General features: G+C 46.8%; 1 protein-coding gene across 2 annotated transcripts; it reads right to left on the bottom strand.

Annotated features, from left to right (window-relative positions):
• Positions 1-336: 336 nt before the first annotated feature.
• Positions 337-18844, bottom strand: Elk1 (ETS transcription factor ELK1). 2 transcript variants are annotated; one of them, XM_042669237.1, is made up of 7 exons: positions 18710-18844; positions 6916-7159; positions 4154-4337; positions 3888-3979; positions 2545-2976; positions 1806-1907; positions 337-1721 (listed from the first exon to the last, which is right to left on the bottom strand). In XM_042669237.1, the coding sequence occupies exons 2-7, from the start codon at positions 7123-7125 to the stop codon at positions 1623-1625; spliced, it is 1119 nt and encodes a 372-aa protein (XP_042525171.1). In that variant the 5' UTR covers positions 7126-7159; positions 18710-18844; the 3' UTR covers positions 337-1622. The 2 variants fall into 2 exon arrangements, with proteins under 2 accessions (XP_042525171.1, XP_042525170.1); XM_042669236.1 differs by having other exon boundaries at positions 3888-4337.
• Positions 18845-19461: the final 617 nt, after the last annotated feature.

Raw genomic sequence — 19461 nt, forward strand, 5'->3', positions numbered from 1 at the left:
GACTTTCCTGCCTAGGCTGCTTCAAACCATGACCCTGAGATCTCAGCCTCCTGAATAGCTAGGATTACAGGCATGAGATACTGATGCCTCGTTGTGGTAAACATTTCTGACATCTCTCATACACAGAACACACACAATCACAACTTCCTATAGTTTTTCTCACCACATTGACTACTAACTTATAGTCGCGATTACTGGTTTTGACAGATACTATCCCAACAGTGTTTCTCAATCAACCTCTACCTCACACCCTTTGCCCTTCACACAAAATCATGCCTGTCACATTCAGTTCATCCTGAGATCAGCAGGGGAAAAAATACCAGTAGCCTCCAGGAACACCTTTAAAAATATATATTTACAGGAACGATTCCCCATTCTCTGGGACTTTTAGAAAAAAAGGTCCATTTTGGGGAAATAAAATAAACAGTGGAGACGAGTGTAGCACCGTCCCCCAAATCACCAACCCTCAGGTCTCCAGGCCTGGGCTGGTATTGACAGGAGTATTTTGAACCCACCCTGTCCAGCCTGGATTTCCCAGACTGGAACTCCCAAACTACAAGACAGGCTTTATATGCCCCATTCCTCCCTCCCAACTCCAGGGACACTTAAAGGGTCCTTTGCACCCGCCCGCAGGAAATTGGGGGGCTGGGAGGGAGGGAGCTGAAAATACACGTTTGGTATCAAAAATAAACACTTGGGGGGGTGGCAGGAAGATTCCCCCCAAATCCCTTCCTTCCCACCCACCCCAAAACAGGAAGAGATGCTTCCCTCTCCCATATTGAAAAGCCTCATTTAAAAATAGATTATACTATCAAAATGGCAAGGGGTGGGAGACAGGGAGATCTGGAGTACTGGCTGGAGAGGCCCCCCAGACGGGGACCACTCAAAAAAAACCCCTCCATTGGGAGGCAACAGGCAGGACCCCAGGGAGTTTGCAGACAAAGGAATGGCTTCTCAGTGGGAAGAACAGCAAAACGGGTGTTCTTCCCTGGCCAAAATGTTGGTTGAGAAAAGGATAAACTGTCTGAGAGAAAAGTTGGGGAGGTGGGAATTGCTATCCCAAGGGTGTGATTCCTCCTTGCCCAGGACTCTCAAACTATTAAACTGTACAATTTCTTCCTGGATCCTTAGGTATAGCCAGGAATAATAAAACAAACTAGCTCTTCTTCCCACACCCCAAAATAGTGACAGGGCCCCCTCATCTCCCCAAGGGTAGGCTGAGAAATAAAGAAAGATCCTTCTCAAGCCAGACCCCGATTGTCTTGTTTTGAGGAAAAAAAATGAGGAGATGAAGGAGATGTCTAAACCACCCCCTAAAAGGACTGGGCCAGATTCCTCCCAGTGGCCTTCAAAAAATAAATAAATAAACCGTCCCTACCACGGAAGTAGGAGACGAGTAATGGCGGCCACTGAGGGACTGACAAAGAGAAGTTGTGTGTTTTCGGTGGAAGAGTTAGTGAGTGAGAGATCCTTCTTCCCAGGAATCCCCATCACAACCAAAGCACAAGTCAGTTAGTTGTTCTATGTTTCTCCTTGAGATGGCTGGCTGGAGAGAAGTTCAGGGGCATGGATAGAGTGACCCCAGAAGGGGGTGGTGGTGGTGGTGGTGGTGTTGGTGGTAGTCATGGCTTCTGAGGCCCTGGGGAGAGCACCACGGGGGTCGAGAGGCCATCCACGCTGATGGAAGGGATGTGCACCTGTGCGCTGCCGCTGGACGGAAACTGGGGGAAAAATAGGGAGAGGTCATAGATGGGGCCATGCTTGCATCTCTCACCCTCTCCAAGATGGTGTGAGGGAAATCCTACCTGGAAGGAGAGCTTGGCTGGACTGCGGGGCGCAATGGGACTCAGGGTGCTCCAGAAGTGAATGCTGGGGGGCAGCGAGCTGGGTGTCAGCAGCACCGGGGTCTGTGAGGAAGGGTTGGTCAGAGCTCAAGTAAACAGAAGAAAGGTGTGGGAAGATGGAGGGAACTTGGCCTCAGCCCCACCATATATTTCCTACTCAGATTTCTATAGTTGTTCCTCAAAAGTTCACAGACCTGGACCATAACTACTAAGGCCATGCCCATGGTATATCAAACTCTCCACTCACCCTCTCTCAAGTTGCTGAGACCTCACTGGGCAAGACTACTCAGTAGTTCTATTCACTTGTTGCTTACAGACCTCACAAGTGACCATCCTCCTAACAGCTTATGTCAATTTGCAATTCTTAGGTCCCATCTGAATACCTCACTGGGAAACTCAGTAACAAATCCCAGACCCATTACACGCCCCCCCCCTTCCCTGCTGCACTAAGGTTCCTTCAGCCAAGTCCTACCCAGAAATAGTTCCCATAGAAAGCCTGAGTCCTCTAAATGCCACCCACAAAGTCCCTAGACGGGCTCATTTTCAATCAAGGCCCCTCACTCCAGACTAAGCCTCAGCTCAGACAATCTCATTCAAAGGCTCCACCCTCCTAGGATTCAACCTCTAATTCCAGTCAGTCACCCTCCAAATGCCAATCCCTCTCATCCGGATGCTAGCCCCGCCCCTCGCAGACACTCACCAATGTATGCGTAGGTAGCAGAGAGGGCGTCAGCGCCGGTCCCGGAGCCTGAAGACCAGAGCCAGTTCCTGATCCGGGAGTCCGGTCAGGTCCTGGCCCACTCAGCAGGCTCGGGCTAAGTGGAAGTTCCAGATCTCGGGGCTTCCGGCCCTTCTGGGGCTGAGCAATCTCAGTGGTGGAGGCTGAGAGGCCGCCCACCGGGGCTGTTGTTTCCATAAGTACTGTGGGCAGCCGCGCCAGCAGGCCCTCCGTGGGAGGGACTTCCGGATCACCCTTGACAGCTTCCCGCACCAATCCTGTCTCCCCTGAAGCTTGTAACTCCTCCTTGGGTCCCTCCACTTTCACTTGTGGGGGCAATGGGCGTCCCGGACTTGGCTCTACATTCAGCTCTTCTGACTTCTTGTTTGGGGCCTCAGGTGGGGTCAGGATGACCTGGAAGAAGAGTGAGCACAAAGGAGGTATATAAGGATGGAGAACTTTTTTCCGATGGGCCAATTATTTCCCTGATATTTAGTCCTGGGGGCATGGCTGTACATGAGGGTATGTCCACCACTAAGACACTGGACTTTATGGAAATGAGGTTTTCTCTGCGGCAGATCCTTCTATGGGATAGGGGTTCTAGGATGAGACAATTTAATAATGAGACATTAGGAGATAAAACCCTCATTCAGGAGAACAGTGGCACTCAGAAATGTGCTTTTTTGTGCTGGTCCTGGGATTTAAACTCAGGACCTAGGGCATTGTCCCTGAGCTTTTTTTGCTCTAGTCTAGCACTATACCAGTTGAGCCACAGCTCCACTTCAATTTTTTTTGGTGCTTAATTGGAATACTTAATACTTAATTGGAAGACTTCTCTGTTCCAGTTGACTTCAAAATGCAAACCTCAAATCTCAGCCTCCTGAGTAGCTAGGATTACAGGTGTGAGCCACTAGTGCCTGGCTCAGGAATGTGTTTTTACAGACCAGATGCATTTGCTTAACTGAGAAAGACTCTTTAAGGTACAGATCTAGGGTCCTGGCCCCAGACATACACAAATCAGATTGTTGGGCCCCAGCTATCTGTTGATTAACAAGCCGTCCAGGTGATTCTGATGAGTGCAAAGGGGGTGAGAACCTGTGTATTAAATATGTGCAGAGCACCTACTACATGCTGAGGAGCTACTAACTGTACCATGCTTATCCTCCCTCTTCCTTCTCATGATTTGCAATAACTCTCACCTCTTTCTCAAAGGGAGCTTCCTTCCTTCCTTCCACCATGATTTAATAGGACTTCTATGTCCCTTCTGTCTTCCACAGCAAGCTTCTTCAACCCTTTATTATGAATCTCCATGTTCCAGTACTTACCTGCAGGGGCAGGCCAGCTTCTTCCACCTCCAGGCAGGCCTCCAAGGGGTTTGGACTGGCACTCCTGCTCCTTGAGGGGGGTGCTGCTGCTCCTGCAGAGGCAGTGTTAGGGAGCACCGAGGCAGGCCGAGGGTGAGGAGGTACTTGTGGCTGTGGCTGCAGGGACTGGATTGTGAAGGTGGAATAGAGGCCCGAACGCATATATTCATTTCGGCTACTGCGTGCCAGGCTGCCGGGGCCTGCCACTCCTGCACTCTTGGGTGTACCTGGCTTTCCAGCAGTAGTGTCTCCAGGTGCAGCATGTGCAGCAGCAGGGGCAACATTTGCCACTGCAGAGGCTACAGACACTTCAGGCTGGGGTGGGCAGTCCTCTGTGGAGCACCCTGCAACTTCTGGGTAGGACACAAACTTGTAGACAAACTTCTGGCCGCTCACCTTGCGGATTATATTCTGGAAAGGGAAGGGATAGATTTGAGGGCCTTAGAGGAAAAGGGGCAGGGTGGAAGGTGGGTATTGAAGGGTCTTTCTTCCCACTTGCTCTCACTTTGCTCATCTCTTTCTCAAGTTGTGGGCTGCCTTCTCACTGACTCTTTCTCTTCCCAGATGCCCCATCTCTCTGCCCCATCCCCACTTACTCCTTCTCCGCCCCTCCCCACAATTCTTTATCCTTCCCTTCCCTATTCCTCAAAGTCTCCTGTTACTCTTAATCTTCAACCTTCCAACCCCTCCCCCCCCCACCCCCCACACACGTGGCTCCACTTCAGAATGGGACCCAATTACAGGAGTAGACTAAGACCCAGGGTTTAACAGGGTTGGATCTTGCAGGTGTCTGCTGGGACATAGATTTGGAGACTAGCCAGTTTAGTAGAGAAAGAAATGCCAGAAGAGACTAGATAGTACATTAATATAGGTGAATGGGATTAATTATTGATATGGAGAATGATTTAAAGCTCTTGACACAGACAAGGAACAAGGCAGGTCACTGCTAAGAACAGGGGGATCTCATATTAGTACTGTGGTAGCGATTTAGGCTAAAGCACTAAGAAAAGGAAGTACCTGAAAGCAAGAGCATTTAGATATTGGTATAGATACTGGAGGAGGATTTCTGGTGTAAGTGGCCCAGAGCATGTTAGAACATATCTGCTGGGGCTAGGAAGGTGGCTCAGTAGTAGAGTGCTTGCCTCACAAGCATGAGGCTGATTCTTCAGCACCACATAAACAGAAAAAGCCAGAAGTGGTGCTGTGGCTTAAGTGGTAGAGCACCAGCCTTGGCCCACGACTGGCCAAAAAAAAAAAAAAAGAACATATCTGCTCTAAAGTGTCTCAGGGTTGTTATGGTGGTCTCAGAAGACAAAACAAGGTAGCTTCATTAATATTGTTTTGGAAGTCTAAACCAAGGGAATAAAATATGTGAATGCAGTAAGTGCACCAGAGTGCACCAGTGGGGCACCAGAGTATTCTAGGGATACCCTTTTTTTTGGTCAATTGTGGGGCTTGAACTCTGGACCTGGGAGCTGTCCCTGAGCTCTTGAGCTCAAGGTGAACACTCTACCACTTGAGCCACAGTGCCACTTCCCGTTTTCTGGTGGTTAATTGGAGATAAGAGTTTCATGCACTTTCCTGCCCAGGCTGGCTTTGAACCACAATCCTCAGATCTTAGCCTCTTGAGTAGCTAGGACTATAGGAGTGAGCCACTGGCACCTGGTGGGATGCCTTTTTTATTGTGCCAGTCCTGAGATTTGAACTCAGTTCCTGGACACTGTCCCTAAGCATTTTTGCTCAAGGCTAGTGCTCTACCACTTGAGCCACAGCTCCACTTCCAGCTTTGGTAATGAATTGGAGATAAGAGTCCCAATGCACTTCCTTTTGTGGGCTGGCTTTGAACTATGATTCTAAGATCTCAGCCTCCTGAGCAGCTAGGATTACAGGTGTGAGCCACTAGTTCCTGGTTCTGGGGAGGTCTTCATGATGTCACAGGGTGGGCCTGTATTTCTTAGAACAGGAATAAAGAGAGATATTTGTTGACATTGTTTTGGATGTTTCTGTTAAGAAAATCAAATGAAAACTGGTATAGATGTTGGAGGGGGTCTGAGAGGATAAGATGAAGAAAATGTAAAATTTTAGCTGTAGGAATATGATGATGCCATAAATCAATTGTTAGAAATATTGAGAAGGACCAGTGTTATTCTGGGAATCCAAGAGAATAGCGTGTAGAGCTGGTACCACACATGTTCATCTGGAGGCTTTAGCTAAAAGAATAAGAGAAGGAAGGAAAGTGTTGGAGGTTCCAGAAAATTATGTAAGGAAATGTTAGTAAAGTACTATCAGGGTGGTTCTGACTCTAGGATTAAGACTATGGAATATTCTGGAGTAAGAGAAGATTATGAAGTAACTGGGGTAGCCCAGCATTGGTCTAAATGTTCTAAGGGACCACTATGGGGCCTAGCCACTATTAACAATGCTTTCAAAGTTTTGGCTACAAGAATAAGGCAGGAAGTCAAAAGCAGGTGGCTCATGTCTGTAACATTAGCCACTCAGCAGGCTGTTATCTGAGGAACATAGTTTGAAGCCAGCTTGGATAGGAAAGTCTACAAGACTCATCAACAACCTAAAAAGCTAGAAGTAGACCTGTGACTCAGGCGATAGAGTGCCAGCCTTGAGGGAAAAAAAGAGCTAAGGGACAGTGCCTAGGCTCCAAGTTCAAGCACTAGTATCAGCACATACACAAAAAGAATAAAGCACAAAAGCAATATATAGGGCATGGCAAGGCAGCATTGCTTTGGGAATCTCAGTGAGTAGGGTAAAGAGGAGTCAGTATTAGTACTGCTGTAAGGGTTATAGTCAAAGCAGTAAGAAAATAAAACAACTGAGATAAATATTTGGGGGCCCAACATTGGTCTGAGAGTACCAGTAGATAAGATTAAATGTTAATATTGTTTTCAGAGTTCTGGCCGTAGCAATCACATCAAAAAATGAAATTTCTAATACAAATTTCAGAGGTCCAAGCCATGGGTCTCAGAGGCCATACCTTGTCATAGTAGTACCGCAAAGCCCGGCTGAGCTTGTCATAATTCATGTTGGTTTTGTTCTTCCGCAGCCCCCACAGCCGGGCCACCTCCTCTGCATCCACCAGCTTGAACTCACCACCATCCCGTGAGGTCCAGGAGATAATGTGGCCATTACCTTGCTCTCTCAGCAGCTGCAGCAGAAACTGCCACAGGGTCACAGATGGGTCCATTACTGGGGGAGCGCTCACGCCATCCCAGGGGTACCTAGAGGGCAGAAAGCTCAAACTGAGAAGCTGTGGAGAGAAGGAGCAGAGGATAAGACTCCTTTCTTATCATCATGCCTCCTCCTGTCCCCAAATCCCACCACTATTTTCTTTGGCGAGGGGGAGGGGGGGGAGGTAGAGATAGTTGGCAAGATAATGCCAAGGCCCAAATATGTCTATCCTACGAGTATATTATATTATGTATTAAGAAAGAACTCTGCCAGCTCTGGTGGCTCACACTTGTAATCCTAGCTACTTACAGAGGCTGAGATCTGAGGATCACATTTGGAAGCTACTTTGATAAAGAAAGTCTGTGAGACTCTTTTCTCCATTTAACTACTAAAAAAGCTGGAAGTGGAGCTCTGGCTCAAGTGGTAGATGAGCAAGGAATCTATGGGACAGAGCCCAGGCCCTGAGTTCTAGCCCCAGGACCAGAAAAAGGAAGAAAAGAGCAAGCAAAAAGGAAGAAAAGCAAGCAAGCAAGAAAGGAAGGAACAATGGAAAAAAATTAGAAATCTTTGATATGAAATTGAGTTTACAGGCCTTAAGATGAGAGAGAAAATTCTTGCTTATTTAGTGATGGCAATTTAATCATATGAGCTCTGAAAAGACAAAGGAAGCAGAAAGAGATCAGAGACAGAATAAAGAAGACAAAGAAAGCAGAAAGAGATCAGACAGAACGATAGGGGAAGGAGTGTTTGCAAGGCAAGGGCAGAGCTATAGGACTAACCTGTCAGCTGAAATACAAGGAAGGGGGTTCCAAGACAAGTGATGTGGGTGCCTTAAAGCTGCAACAACCCTCAGCTGATAGCCAATCAGAAAACAAGGATTTCAGTTCTACAACTTGAAGAACTGAATTCTATCAACAATCTGAATAGCAGGAAATGATCATGTTATGCAGCCTCCATAAAGAATACAATGTTGCCAATACCTTCCTGTTAGTTTGGTGAGAGCCATGTGGGATTTCTGATCTACATAGAATTGTCAGATAACATTTTTCTTTGTTGAGACAAGAGTTTCACTGTGTAGCCCAGACCTCAAAAGCACAATCCTCCTATCTCAGTTTCCCAAATTCTGGGATTATAGATGTGTGTTAGCATACTTACATTTTTTGTGTGCAGGTTCTGGGGCTTGAACTCAGGGTCTGGACACTGTCCTTGAGCTTTTTTTGCTCATGCCTAGCTAGCTCTCTGCCACTTGAGCCACAGCTCCACTTCAAGCTTTTTTGGTGCTTAATTGGACATAAGAGTCTCTTGGACTTTCCTTTTCTTTGAACCTTGATCTTCAATCTTAGCCTCCTGAATAGATAGACTTACAGGCATGATCCACCAGTGCCTGGCAAAAATATGTTTTTTTTAAATAAAGAAGCAAAATTTCAAATAAGTTGTCACAGCAGGACGAGAAAACTAGTGCAATGCCTCTCATGTGAGATTTTTGTTTTGTTTTGGTGTGCTGTTACTCGGGCTTGAATTCAGGGCTTAGGTGCTGTCCCTGAGCTTTTGTTTAAGGCTACAGCTCTACTACTTGGCCCACAGTTCTACTTCTGGCTGCTTAAAGTCTCACAGGCTTTCCTGCCCCAGCTGACTTCAAACCTCGATCCTCAGGTTTCAGCCTCCTGAGTAGTTAGGATTACAGGAGTGAGCCACTGCCTCTGGCTATATCTTGTTTTTTCAAAACAAGGTAATTTACTATGCCAGGCTATGAGCTTTTTAAAAATCACATCAGTGTTAAGATCTTTAGGAGATGCCTTTTGTAAGATCCTTGCAAGTACTGGTCACTGAAAGTGGGGCTGCTTTGCTCTGCTGAATAGTCTTCAAGTCTCAGCCCAAAGGTCCTTTTCATGAAGTCTTCCTGAATCTTTCCCTGTATCCTCATCCCTCCCCAACCTATGACTGTACCTGTAAGTTTTACTTCTTTTTATTTTCTTTCTATTTTTTTGCAGTGGTAGGGGTGCATATACCTTATGCATATACGAAGCATGTACGTTTACCACTCAGCTACACCCTCAGACCCATCTTACATGTCAGGCTCTGCTCTAAACAGATGCAGGCTGGCTTACTGGACGGTTACCTAAGCTCTAATGCTAGATTCCCAGAGTTTAAACCTAGGTCTGCTTTGGCATATTCTTTAACCTCTTTGCACTTCAAATATTTTCTTTCTTTCTTTCTTTCTTTCTTTTTTTTTTTTTTTGGGTCTGGTCATGGGGCCTGAACTCTGGGCCTGGGCGCTGTCCCTCAGCTCTTCAGCTCAAGGTTAGCGCTCTACCACTTGAGCCACAGTGCCACTTCCAGCTTTTTTCTTTTTGCTTATGTGGTGCTGAGGAATCGAACCCAGGGCCTCAGGCATGCAAGGCAAGCGCTCTACCACTGAGCCACCTTCCCAGCCCGCACTTCAAATATTTTCATCTGTGGTGGAGGGATCAGACACCTATCTGTAAAATAGGATTTTTTTTAGTAATTAGTGCAGTTCTTCAATATAGAAGAATTTTGTGTGTGCCAGTACGGGGGCTTTTGAACTCAGGGCCTGGGCACTGTCCCTTAGCTTTCTTGCTCAAAGAGGATGCTCTATCATTTGAGCCACAGCTCCACTTCTAAAGTAGGGATTAATCATTCTTTCTATGTAGATTAATGCCTGGGTATGATAAGCTGTAAATAAATATTAGTTTCTTATTTGTTCCTAATTCTTTATCTCCCATGCCCAAATCCTGAAAGCTGTAAAACCAGAAATCTTTATAACTCTTCTGGCAGCAAAACCCAATTTGAAACAAAACAAAGCCTTCTCTGGTCTTTATTGATTCTTGCCTAGCACAGATGTGTCTGCATTGTGCTGCAGAAATATGAAAGGAGCTGATGCCAGAGCTGAGGATGTTATGTAACGTATCATATGTGCACCACGCTACCTTTCTCAAATCGGAAAAATGTCTAATTCTTAAGCACATCTGTCCCCGGGGATTTTGGAGGAGGTAATGGGCTGTTATTTGTATTGGTATTGACTCTTTTATCCCTCCCATTAACTCTGATAAGTAGATCCTAATTGTCATGAATTTATAGATAAGGCATCTGTGGCACATGGTGTCTAATTGATGCCCACACAACTAGTGACAGATTCTGCATTTGGACCTAAGCAGCCAAGTACCGGTGGTCTAAGCTTTTAACTATCAGTTTAAACTGCCCCTCAAGTTATTGGTCCCCTTTTAGCCTAGCCTTCAGAGAACAGGTACCTTCCTATTCAATCAATTGCTATTATTTCCTTAGAGCAAAGTGGAAATAAAACTTGACCTTCATATTGCCCAAGAGGATAAATATCATTCAAGCAACTGTCTGCCTGGCCAGGATTGCTGGATTAAGAATAAACCTAAATTGGAAGGTTTTATTTTATTTTAATTTTTTTTTGGCCAGTCATGGGGCCAGAACTCGGCTTGGGCACTGTCCCTGAGCTCTTCAGCTCAAGGCTAGCACTCTACCACTTGAGCCACAGTGCCACTTCCGGCCTTTTCTGCTTATGTGGTTCTGAGGAATCGAACCCAGGGCCTCATGCATGCAAGGCAAGCACTCTACCACTGAGCCACCTTCCCAGCCCCAATCGGAAGGTTTTGAAGAACCTCCTTCTATCATTTATAGCTTTGCCCTTTAATCTACAACAAAATATACAATATGATCCTCTTATGGCAAAGCTTGCTCCAAGTCCATTCATCAGACACAGTCTTAAGCAACAGTCCAAGTCACAAAGCTATGGAGTGGCAGCTTAGGGTCCTGTCTCCAGAGCCCCTCACTGAGTTTGTTTTGAAGGCTGGCTCCTTTCAGAGGCCCAGTGTTTGGTATGACTCCTGGTGGCAAAGAGCGGCACTGCCAACTATTCCTCTGAGCTACAGCAGAATCCATCCGCTGAGTGCAAAGCCCTGGACTCTGGGCTCTGCTGCTCATCTCTTCTCCCACTTGAAAAGAGTGCTGCAATAGATAGGTCTACTTTGTCCAGATGGGTTTACTTTTCTATCACCTCATCACTGAGCAAGCACTCATACTCAGGGAGTGACAACCATGGGCCAGTGAGGTAGCTGGGAGAAAGCCACAGACTGGACACATACACCCTACTCTAACACATTCCCTATCTTACTGGGGGAAGATAGATAAGCAAGGCAAACGAGTCAAGAGCCCGGCAGATGGTGAAAGGGGCTATGGGCAACATCTAAGCAGCAGCAAAGGAGCTGTTCTCCTAGTTCAAGGCAAGGTGGGCGCTGAGGTGACAGGTGAGCCAAGGTAAAGGAAGGGCTCTGAGCCTGGGTGCCAGCAGGTTGGAGGGAGAAGTAAAGCCAGATAAGTGAAAGGGACAGGGAGAGAGGGAGGGAGGGAGGGAGGGAAAGAGGGAGGGAGGGAGGGAGGGAGGGAAGGAGGGAGGGAAGGAGGGAGGGAGGGAGAAAGGATGGCAGGACACTGGACCAGCCAGAGGGAGACATTTTCAGACACTGTTAGGACTTGGATTTTGGATGAGACAGGATCCATAAGAGGGTTGTGAATAGAAGGCTGACAAGCTGTGTGACTTGGATATTAAACAGAATCCCTGTGGCTTCGGTGAGAACAGCAATTGGGGTGAAGAGGCTGTGATGGTCCAAGTGAGAGATGGTGGCAGCTGTGGAAGGGCTGAGAAGTGGGTTCTGGCTAACATTCACTGAGAGATAGCATGGATAGTGTGTGGGGAGGTGTCAAGGTGAATCTAGGTAGGGGGCCTGATTACTTGGAAGGAGTTGAGAACAACTTAGATGGGAGTATGAAGGGGGTGGACAGGTTTCAAAGGAACAAACAGAAAGCCGGTTTGGAGATGATTAGTTTCAGAGGCTCATTAGACACTCAGGGGTATGCTATGAAGAATAGTAATTTAAGAAATATAAATTTGCCGGGCACTGGTGGCTCATGCCCGTAATCCTAGCTACTCAGGAGGCTGAGATCTGAGGATCATGGTTCAAAGCCAGCCCTGGGAGGAAAGTCGGTGAAACTCTTGTCTCCAGTAAACCACCAGAAAACCAAAGTGGTGCTGTGGCTCAAGTGGTATAGCATTAGCCTTGAGATGAAAAGCTGAGGGACAGCGTCCAGGGCCAGAGTTCAAACACCATGACCGAGAAAAAAAAATAAAAAGAAAAAAAGAAATATAAACTGTCATGCAGTCCTTATAGTATGCATTGGTTTTGAACTCAAGGCCTGTGCTAGGCAAATGCTCTACCATTTGAACCATGCTCCTCCTCAGTCTGCACTTTGAGTCAGGATCCCATTGTGTTTATCAGACTGGCCTTAAACTCATGATTGTTCTAACCCCTACTACATGATAAAATTACAGGCATGCGCCACTATGTCCAACTCCACATACCTTTTGTTTTTAGTGCCAGTGCTAGGGCTTGAATTCAGGGCCTCATAACCTTGGTTAGCTTTTTTGTTCAAGGCTGCCATTCTACTAGTTGAGCCACAAGTCTACTTCTGGCTTTTTAGTGACTATCTGGAGATAAGAGTCTGACAGCCTCCTCTACCTTGGGCTGGCTTCAAACCATGATCCTCAGATCTAATATTATAGGTGGGAGCCACAGATGCCCAGGCGTACACTGCTTTAAACATTTAATCTGCATACCAACACCTAAGAATGGGTATTACCACTCCCTTTTTCCAGATGAGGGAATGGTAATGCAGAGTTGTCCAAAGCCATGAAGCTAAGGCCAATGCAGCTGGAATTCATACTCAAACAAATAGCTGCAGCCAGCATTCCTAGACACTCCTCACCATCAAGGTCTAAGAGACCTTAGAGGATCCTACACATATGGAGCAGGCCAGGCTTCCTTGAAGTAGTGACATGTGATCTGAAGGAGAACAAAGGATGTTTTTGGCCAAGAGACCAGAACAGTACATACAAAGGCTACAAGCAACGCATAGTTCTCAGGAGAGCTCCTACTTCTGAGGCACAATCTATTCTCCCAGGAATGGGAGTCATTTGTCCTGGGACAACTGTTTATACCAACATCAAGTTCTAATCCCTCCCAGGCAGAATTCATTCTTCCTCTGCATGATTCAATGCACTGAATAACCTGTTTGCCCTTGCAAATCTGTTCTCCCAGGGTCTGTAGCTTTGTACTCCTCTGCTCTGTGTGGCCTTCAGTAAATTACTCAACCACTCTGTTCCTGGTTTCTCATCTGTATAGCATAGGGATATTTTACTCTTAAAGCCATATGTACTCAAAAGCACACCTACCCTCAAAGGCTTTTTATGAGGATTAAATGTGCCAATACATGTGAAAGTCTTAGAAAATTTTCTCTGGCACATGGTAGACACTCAACATCTGTTAACAAGTACATCATCCTTCTCCCTCCCCCTCAATCTTATGTATTATCATGGCCTCCACCACCCGTCTTCTACCCCTTCCCCCACACTGCTTCAGCTACACTGGACTCCTTGAGCTTCTTCATCACAGCACGTGAGATCCTTCCTCAGATCTTTGTACTGGCTGTTCTTGCTGTTTGATATACTCCCTCCCTTTAGTATGGTTTGCCTTGTGCCCAAGATTCCAACCACCCCAATACGCTATTCCTATCTGTCCTACTTCATTATTTCTCCTTAGCACTTATCCAACACATTATCTAATTTTACTTGCTCATTTTTGACATAGCTCATCTTCCTTACTGTTAATAAATGTCTGTCCCACAAATGTAGGGATTTCTACCTGTTTTTCTTCTCTTCATCTCCAGAGTACAGAAGGCTCTGTCTGTACTCACTAGGTTTTTACTATATATTTGTAAATGTTTGAACAGTTCCGAACTAACACCTTACTAAATTCTCATATTCCTCCTCCTTCATCTGCTGCACATAGTGATGTCTAAGATGACTTCTCCCCACTTATTCATGCAACAATATGTATATATATATATATATATATATATATATATATATATATATTTTTTTTTTTTTTTTGCTGATCCTGGGGCTTGAACTCCGGGTCTGGGCACTGTCCCTTAGCTCATTTTGCTCAGGGTTAGCACACTACCACTAGAGCTACAGCACCACTTCCTACTTTTCCTGTGATTAATTGGAGATAAGAGTCTCACTGGCATTCCTGCCTGGACTAGCTTCAAACCTTGATCCTCAAATCTCAGCCTCTTGAGCAGCTAGGATTACAGGTGTGAGTCACTGATGCCTGGCTCACTTACTGTACACCACGTACATTTTTAGGTGCTGAAGACAGAGCAATGAGGAATCAGACTAAATCTTGTATGAGAGAGAGACAGACAACATACAAATTATATGAGGTGTCAGACAGTGACAGAGGACAAAGGGAGAAAGAATGTAGAGAAGGGACATGAGACCTACTAGGTGTGCAGGATCAGATGCTCAGAGGGATGTTGGCTATTTTCTTTATACAAATAGCATTTTCAGAAACATTTTTATATATGTGTCTTTTTGTATTCCAAGCACCAGTGATGAACACATGATTTACTGAAATAACACAACCCAGATGCAGTGCAACGAAAGCACTCTCAGAGCCATCTTTTCTATCTGTGCCTTTACATGGTGTGTTACATATAACACACTTCTGGAAACACACCCTTTCAATAACACTCACCTTATTCACAACACCACTGGTATCCTTGTAAATATCTTTTTTTTGGGGGAGGGGGGGTCTGGTCATGGGGCCTGAACTCTGGGCCTGGTGCTGTCCCTCAGCTCTTCAGCTCAAGGCTAGCGCTCTACCACTTGAGCCACAGCGCCACTTCCGGCTTTTTTCTTTTTGCTTATGTGGAGCTGAGGAATCGAACCCAGGGCCTCAGGCATGCAAGGCAAGCGCTCTATCACTGAGCCACCTTCCCAGCCTTCCTTGGAAATATCTTAACATGCATCTTGCAGTAATGTGTTCCCCACACTGGGTGTGCGGCACATTCTTTAGGGGTTGTCATTGGAAGAGGGTCCTTGAAGGTACCTTGCAGAGATTTAAGAGTAGTGTTGGAGCCAATGCAAAAGAGAATAGCCAATGCAAAGGTCCTGGGGCTCCTTGTGCCTTCTGTGTTTAGAGGGATAGCAAGGGAGAGGCCAGCAAGGTGAAAATCACACTGGAGCACAGGTCTGGGATTGGAAGAGAGGTGAAGAAAGTTATGTCAGAGGGAAGTCCTGTTTTATTAATTCACAGGAATTCTATCTTTATATTAGAGAGAAGTCTAGTTCTAAGTCCTGTTTTAGAAAAAGCAAAAGGTAAAGGGAGAAAGTGATCAAGTTAATCATCTAAGGTCACACTGATACTGGGACTGGGGGTAGGTGGGTAATAAGATCGGCTGTGGAACAGTGATGGTTCTATAGGTTCTGTGGGCAGAAGGAACAGCAGAAACAAAAGCCTAGAGGTGGGAACTAATTTGGTTTCTAAAGAATGGGGTCTCACACAGGGTACAATGAGGTGAAAGAGGAATGCCTTAAAAAATGTTCTAAGCCGGGTGCTGGTGGCTCACGCCTGTAATCCTAGCTACTCAGCAGGGTGAGATCTGAGGATTGAGGTTCAACGCCAGCCAGGGCAGGAAAAGTCTGTGACTCTTTTTTTGTTTGTTTTTGGCCAGTCTTGGGGCTTGAACTCAGGGCCTGGGCTCTGTCCCTGAGCTTCTTTTGCTCAAGGCTAGCATTCTACCACTTAAGCCCCAGCGTCACTTCCAGCTTTTTATGTGTATGTGGTACTGAGGAATCAAACCCAGGGATTCATGCATGCTAGGCAAACACTACCACTGAGCCACATTCCCAGCCCTGTGAGACTCTAATCTCCATAAAACACCAAAAGACCAGAAGTGGCACTGTGGCTCAAGTGGTAGAACATTCGCCTTGAGCTGAAGAGCTAAGGGACAGTGCCCGGGCCTAGAGTTCAAGCCCCACGACCTACAAAAAAATGTTCTTGTGCCGAGTACTTACTGGGGTCACCTTTCAGAAAGGCATTTTTACCTTCCCTATGTCTCAGTTACTCAATACCTGTCTCACAGGTCTATGGTGAGACTTAGAGGAGGTAGTGAATATAAATCACTGGTGCTTAGCAAGTGCTCAATAAATGTCAGTGACTATTCTCATTGTTATCACTAACAAATTTGTTTACTGTAATAATACAAAATGTCTTAGTGGCTAAAGAGTATCTGTGAGGAAAGTTTGCTCTGCAATAAAAACGTTCTGAGTTTAGCAGAGGCCAGTGGCTCATGCCTGTAATCTAGCAACTAAGGAGGCTGGGACATAAGGATCACAGTTCAAAGCCAGTCTGGCCAGGAAAGTCTGTGAGACTCTTATAACCCAAAAGGCTAGAAGTAAAGCTGTGGCTCAAGTGGTAGAGCATTAGCCTTGAGCAAAAGAAGCTCAGTGATAGCACCCAGGCCCTGAGTTCAAGCCCTAAGTCCGGCATACACACATACACCTACACACCTATACACACATGGGCACACGCACGCATGTGTGCGCGCAACACGCACGCACGCGCGCGCACGCACACACACACACACACACACACACACAAAAATTCTGAGTTTAGCCAGGCGCTGTTAGCTCATGCCTATGATCCTGGCTACTCAGGAGGGAGAGTTCTAAGAATCCTAGTTCAAAGCCAGCCCAGGAAGGAAAGTCTGTGTGATACTCTTATCTCCACTTAACCACTAAAAAGCCAGAAGTGGAACTGTGGCTCAAGTGGAAGAACACTAGCCTTGAACACAAAAGCTCAAGGACAGTGCCTAGGCCCTGAATGCAAGCCCCAGGATCAGCACACACACACATTCCTTGCAACAAGTACCCAGACTAGGCTGACCTACTAAGGGACTGGGGGAGGGGTATCAGGGAAGATCCGTCTATCTGGCATATGGAAAGGAGGACCTTTTTTTCCCTTCTTTTTGTAGGTCATAGGTCTTGAACTCTGAGCCTGGGCACTATCCCTCTCAGCTCTTCAGCTCAAGGCTAGCGCTCTACCACTTGAGCCACAGCACCACTTCCAGTTTTCTGAGTGGTTTATTGGAGATAAGAGTCTCACAGACTGCTGCCTGGGCTGGATTTGAACCATGATCCTCAGATCTCAACCTCCTGAGTAGCTAAGATTACAGGTGTGAGCCACTGATGCCTGGCTGGAAGGAACTTTTTTTTTTTTTTTTTTGTAAGTGCGCTGGTCCTGGTCCTGGGGCTTAAACTCAGGCCCTGGGCACTATCCTTGCACTTTTGTGCTCAAGGCTAGTGCTCTACCACTTTAAGCCACAGCTCTATTTCTTGCCTTTTGGTAGTTAATGGGAGATAAGACTTCCCAGACTTTCCTGCCCAGGCAGGCTTTTATCCTTGGTCCTCAGATCTCAGGCTTCTGAGTAGCTAGACTTACAGGCATGAGCCACCAGCACCTGGCAGGACCTTTTTTGTGTGTGTGCAGTCCTTGAACTTGGGGTCTGGGTGCTATCCTTGAGCCTCTGTGCTCAGGGATAGCACTCTACCACTTGAGCCACAACTCTACTATAGGTTTTTATTGGTTAATTGGGGATATGAGTTTTAGGGTCTTTGCTGCTTGGGCTGGCTTTGAACTGAGATCATCAGATTTCAGCCTCGAGTAGCTAGGATTACAGGCACGAGCCATCAGTGCCTGGCTAGGAAAAACCTTCTTGAGAGAGGGACAGCAAGCACTGGACACATGGGAGGACTTAAGAGGGTGTGAATGCCAGCATAGGGATAGCATGAAGCCAATTAACCAATCCACTATAAGGGGTAAGGGGATCTGGCTCATCTTCTAGAGGCAGAGTGAGCAGAAAAAACTTTCTCCTGTACAATAGTGGAGGAGAGGAAAAGCCATTACAGTGATTTAAAGTGAGAGGACAGAAAAAGATATGGACTGGGCTACTGAAAATGACTGAATATAAAACACTAAACTGACCCACTATTGAAAGGGAGGAATCTATAAATAAAATAGTTAAGGAAATGGGCTGATGAGTATGTGAATACAAACATGTAGACCAATCTACTATAAAGTGTGGGGAGTAAAGCCATGAACTGAGGGGCATTAGGGCGTTGAAGGAGGCAAGAATACAAACTCAGATGGTCTCACCATTAGAGGTGAGTGTACTGCTGGATATATAAGGCAGCACGAATTGATTCACTACAAGGAACTGGGAGGGGTGGAATATAAACAAGGCCACAGACCGGTCTCCTGAAAGTTGAGACCTGAAGAAAGATAAACACTTAAACGCACCTACTATTAAGGGGGTTGGACAATGCCACAGACTGCCTCCCAGTAAGTGGAGGGGGGGGGGCCGAGAGGGGGGGAAAGACCACGGACGAGTCCACCGTAAGTTAGGGTAGGGAAAAATAAAAGCACGCAGACCGATCCATTATACAGCCGGAAAGGGTGGTTACGCCACAATCAGATTCACTACAAGGGACGAAGGGAGGGGCAATGCACACGCAGGTCACCAACCCTTGTGGTGGCTATAGGGAGTCTAACACCAGGAGGCCACAGGACAAGCCACATTCCCTGTGCGGGGGTGGGAAGGATACGTGGGGTCACAGACAGGGCCCTCCACCCTTCAGGCCCAGAGCTCACCTGTGTGTGGCGAGGTGGCAGTGTTGGCAGCTCCGGGGGGCGGGGGCTCCATACGCAGCCCCACCGCCCCCCAAGCCCGGATTCTGAAGCAGCAGTAGCGGTGGTGGCGGCAGCACCTAAAAGCCGCCCCAGCGTTTCTCCACCGCTCACGTGGGCCCGGGGTGGGAGGAGGAGCCAAGCATCCCGCCGTTCCCTTATTGGCCAAAGCATCAGGGACCAACTACATCGCTTTGGAGCTGGGGGGCGGGCCCTATCCTATAGAGCTATGCAATGATTGGCTTGAAGGAGTTGATGGACTGGCTGGAGAGGGCTTGCACTCGCTGGCGCTCCACCCCGATTGGTTCAAGTAAGACTGAACAACTGATTGGCTTAAACAGGATTGATGGCAGATGAGAAGGCACCTAGCATAGGGGGTGGGTGAGTCCTGCTTTCAGTTGATTGGTAGAGACTCCGAGACAGCTGCCAAAACACCAAGCAGGCAGTGCTGCACACCATGCCGCCCGGCGGAAGCAGGACTTATATAGAAATGGGTGTAGCAGCCCGCGGGGAAAGGGTCAGGTGGGCTCTGCGTAGGCAGGCAAGGTAACTATATATATGGTGATTGGCTAGAAAAGACAAATTTAGAAACAAGCAGGAGGGCTGGATGGCTGCCAAATACGCAAAGGAGCTGAGTGGCAGAAATTAAATGTATACAAAGAGGGCAAGGTAGAGCTGTGGCCAGTTCCAAGAGGACGGACGCTGGGGTCTTCCAT

The sequence above is a fragment of the Dipodomys spectabilis genome, unplaced genomic scaffold (assembly GCF_019054845.1).
Source record: "Dipodomys spectabilis isolate Male_0828 unplaced genomic scaffold, ASM1905484v1 ptg000492l, whole genome shotgun sequence".
In the NCBI taxonomy this organism is placed as follows: Eukaryota; Metazoa; Chordata; class Mammalia; order Rodentia; family Heteromyidae; genus Dipodomys; species Dipodomys spectabilis.

Excerpts from the sequence above, each read along its gene's own strand:
- Elk1 (XM_042669236.1), bottom strand. The coding sequence starts at position 7,125 with ATGGACCCATCTGTGACCCTGTGGCAGTTTCTGCTGCAGCTGCTGAGA. Across the intron at positions 2,977-3,887 it reads AAGCTGGCCTGCCCCTGCAG|GTCATCCTGACCCCACCTGA; the intron begins GTAAGTACTGGA and ends CTCTTCTTCCAG. Across the intron at positions 1,722-1,805 it reads CAGCCAAGCTCTCCTTCCAG|TTTCCGTCCAGCGGCAGCGC; the intron begins GTAGGATTTCCC and ends TTTTTCCCCCAG.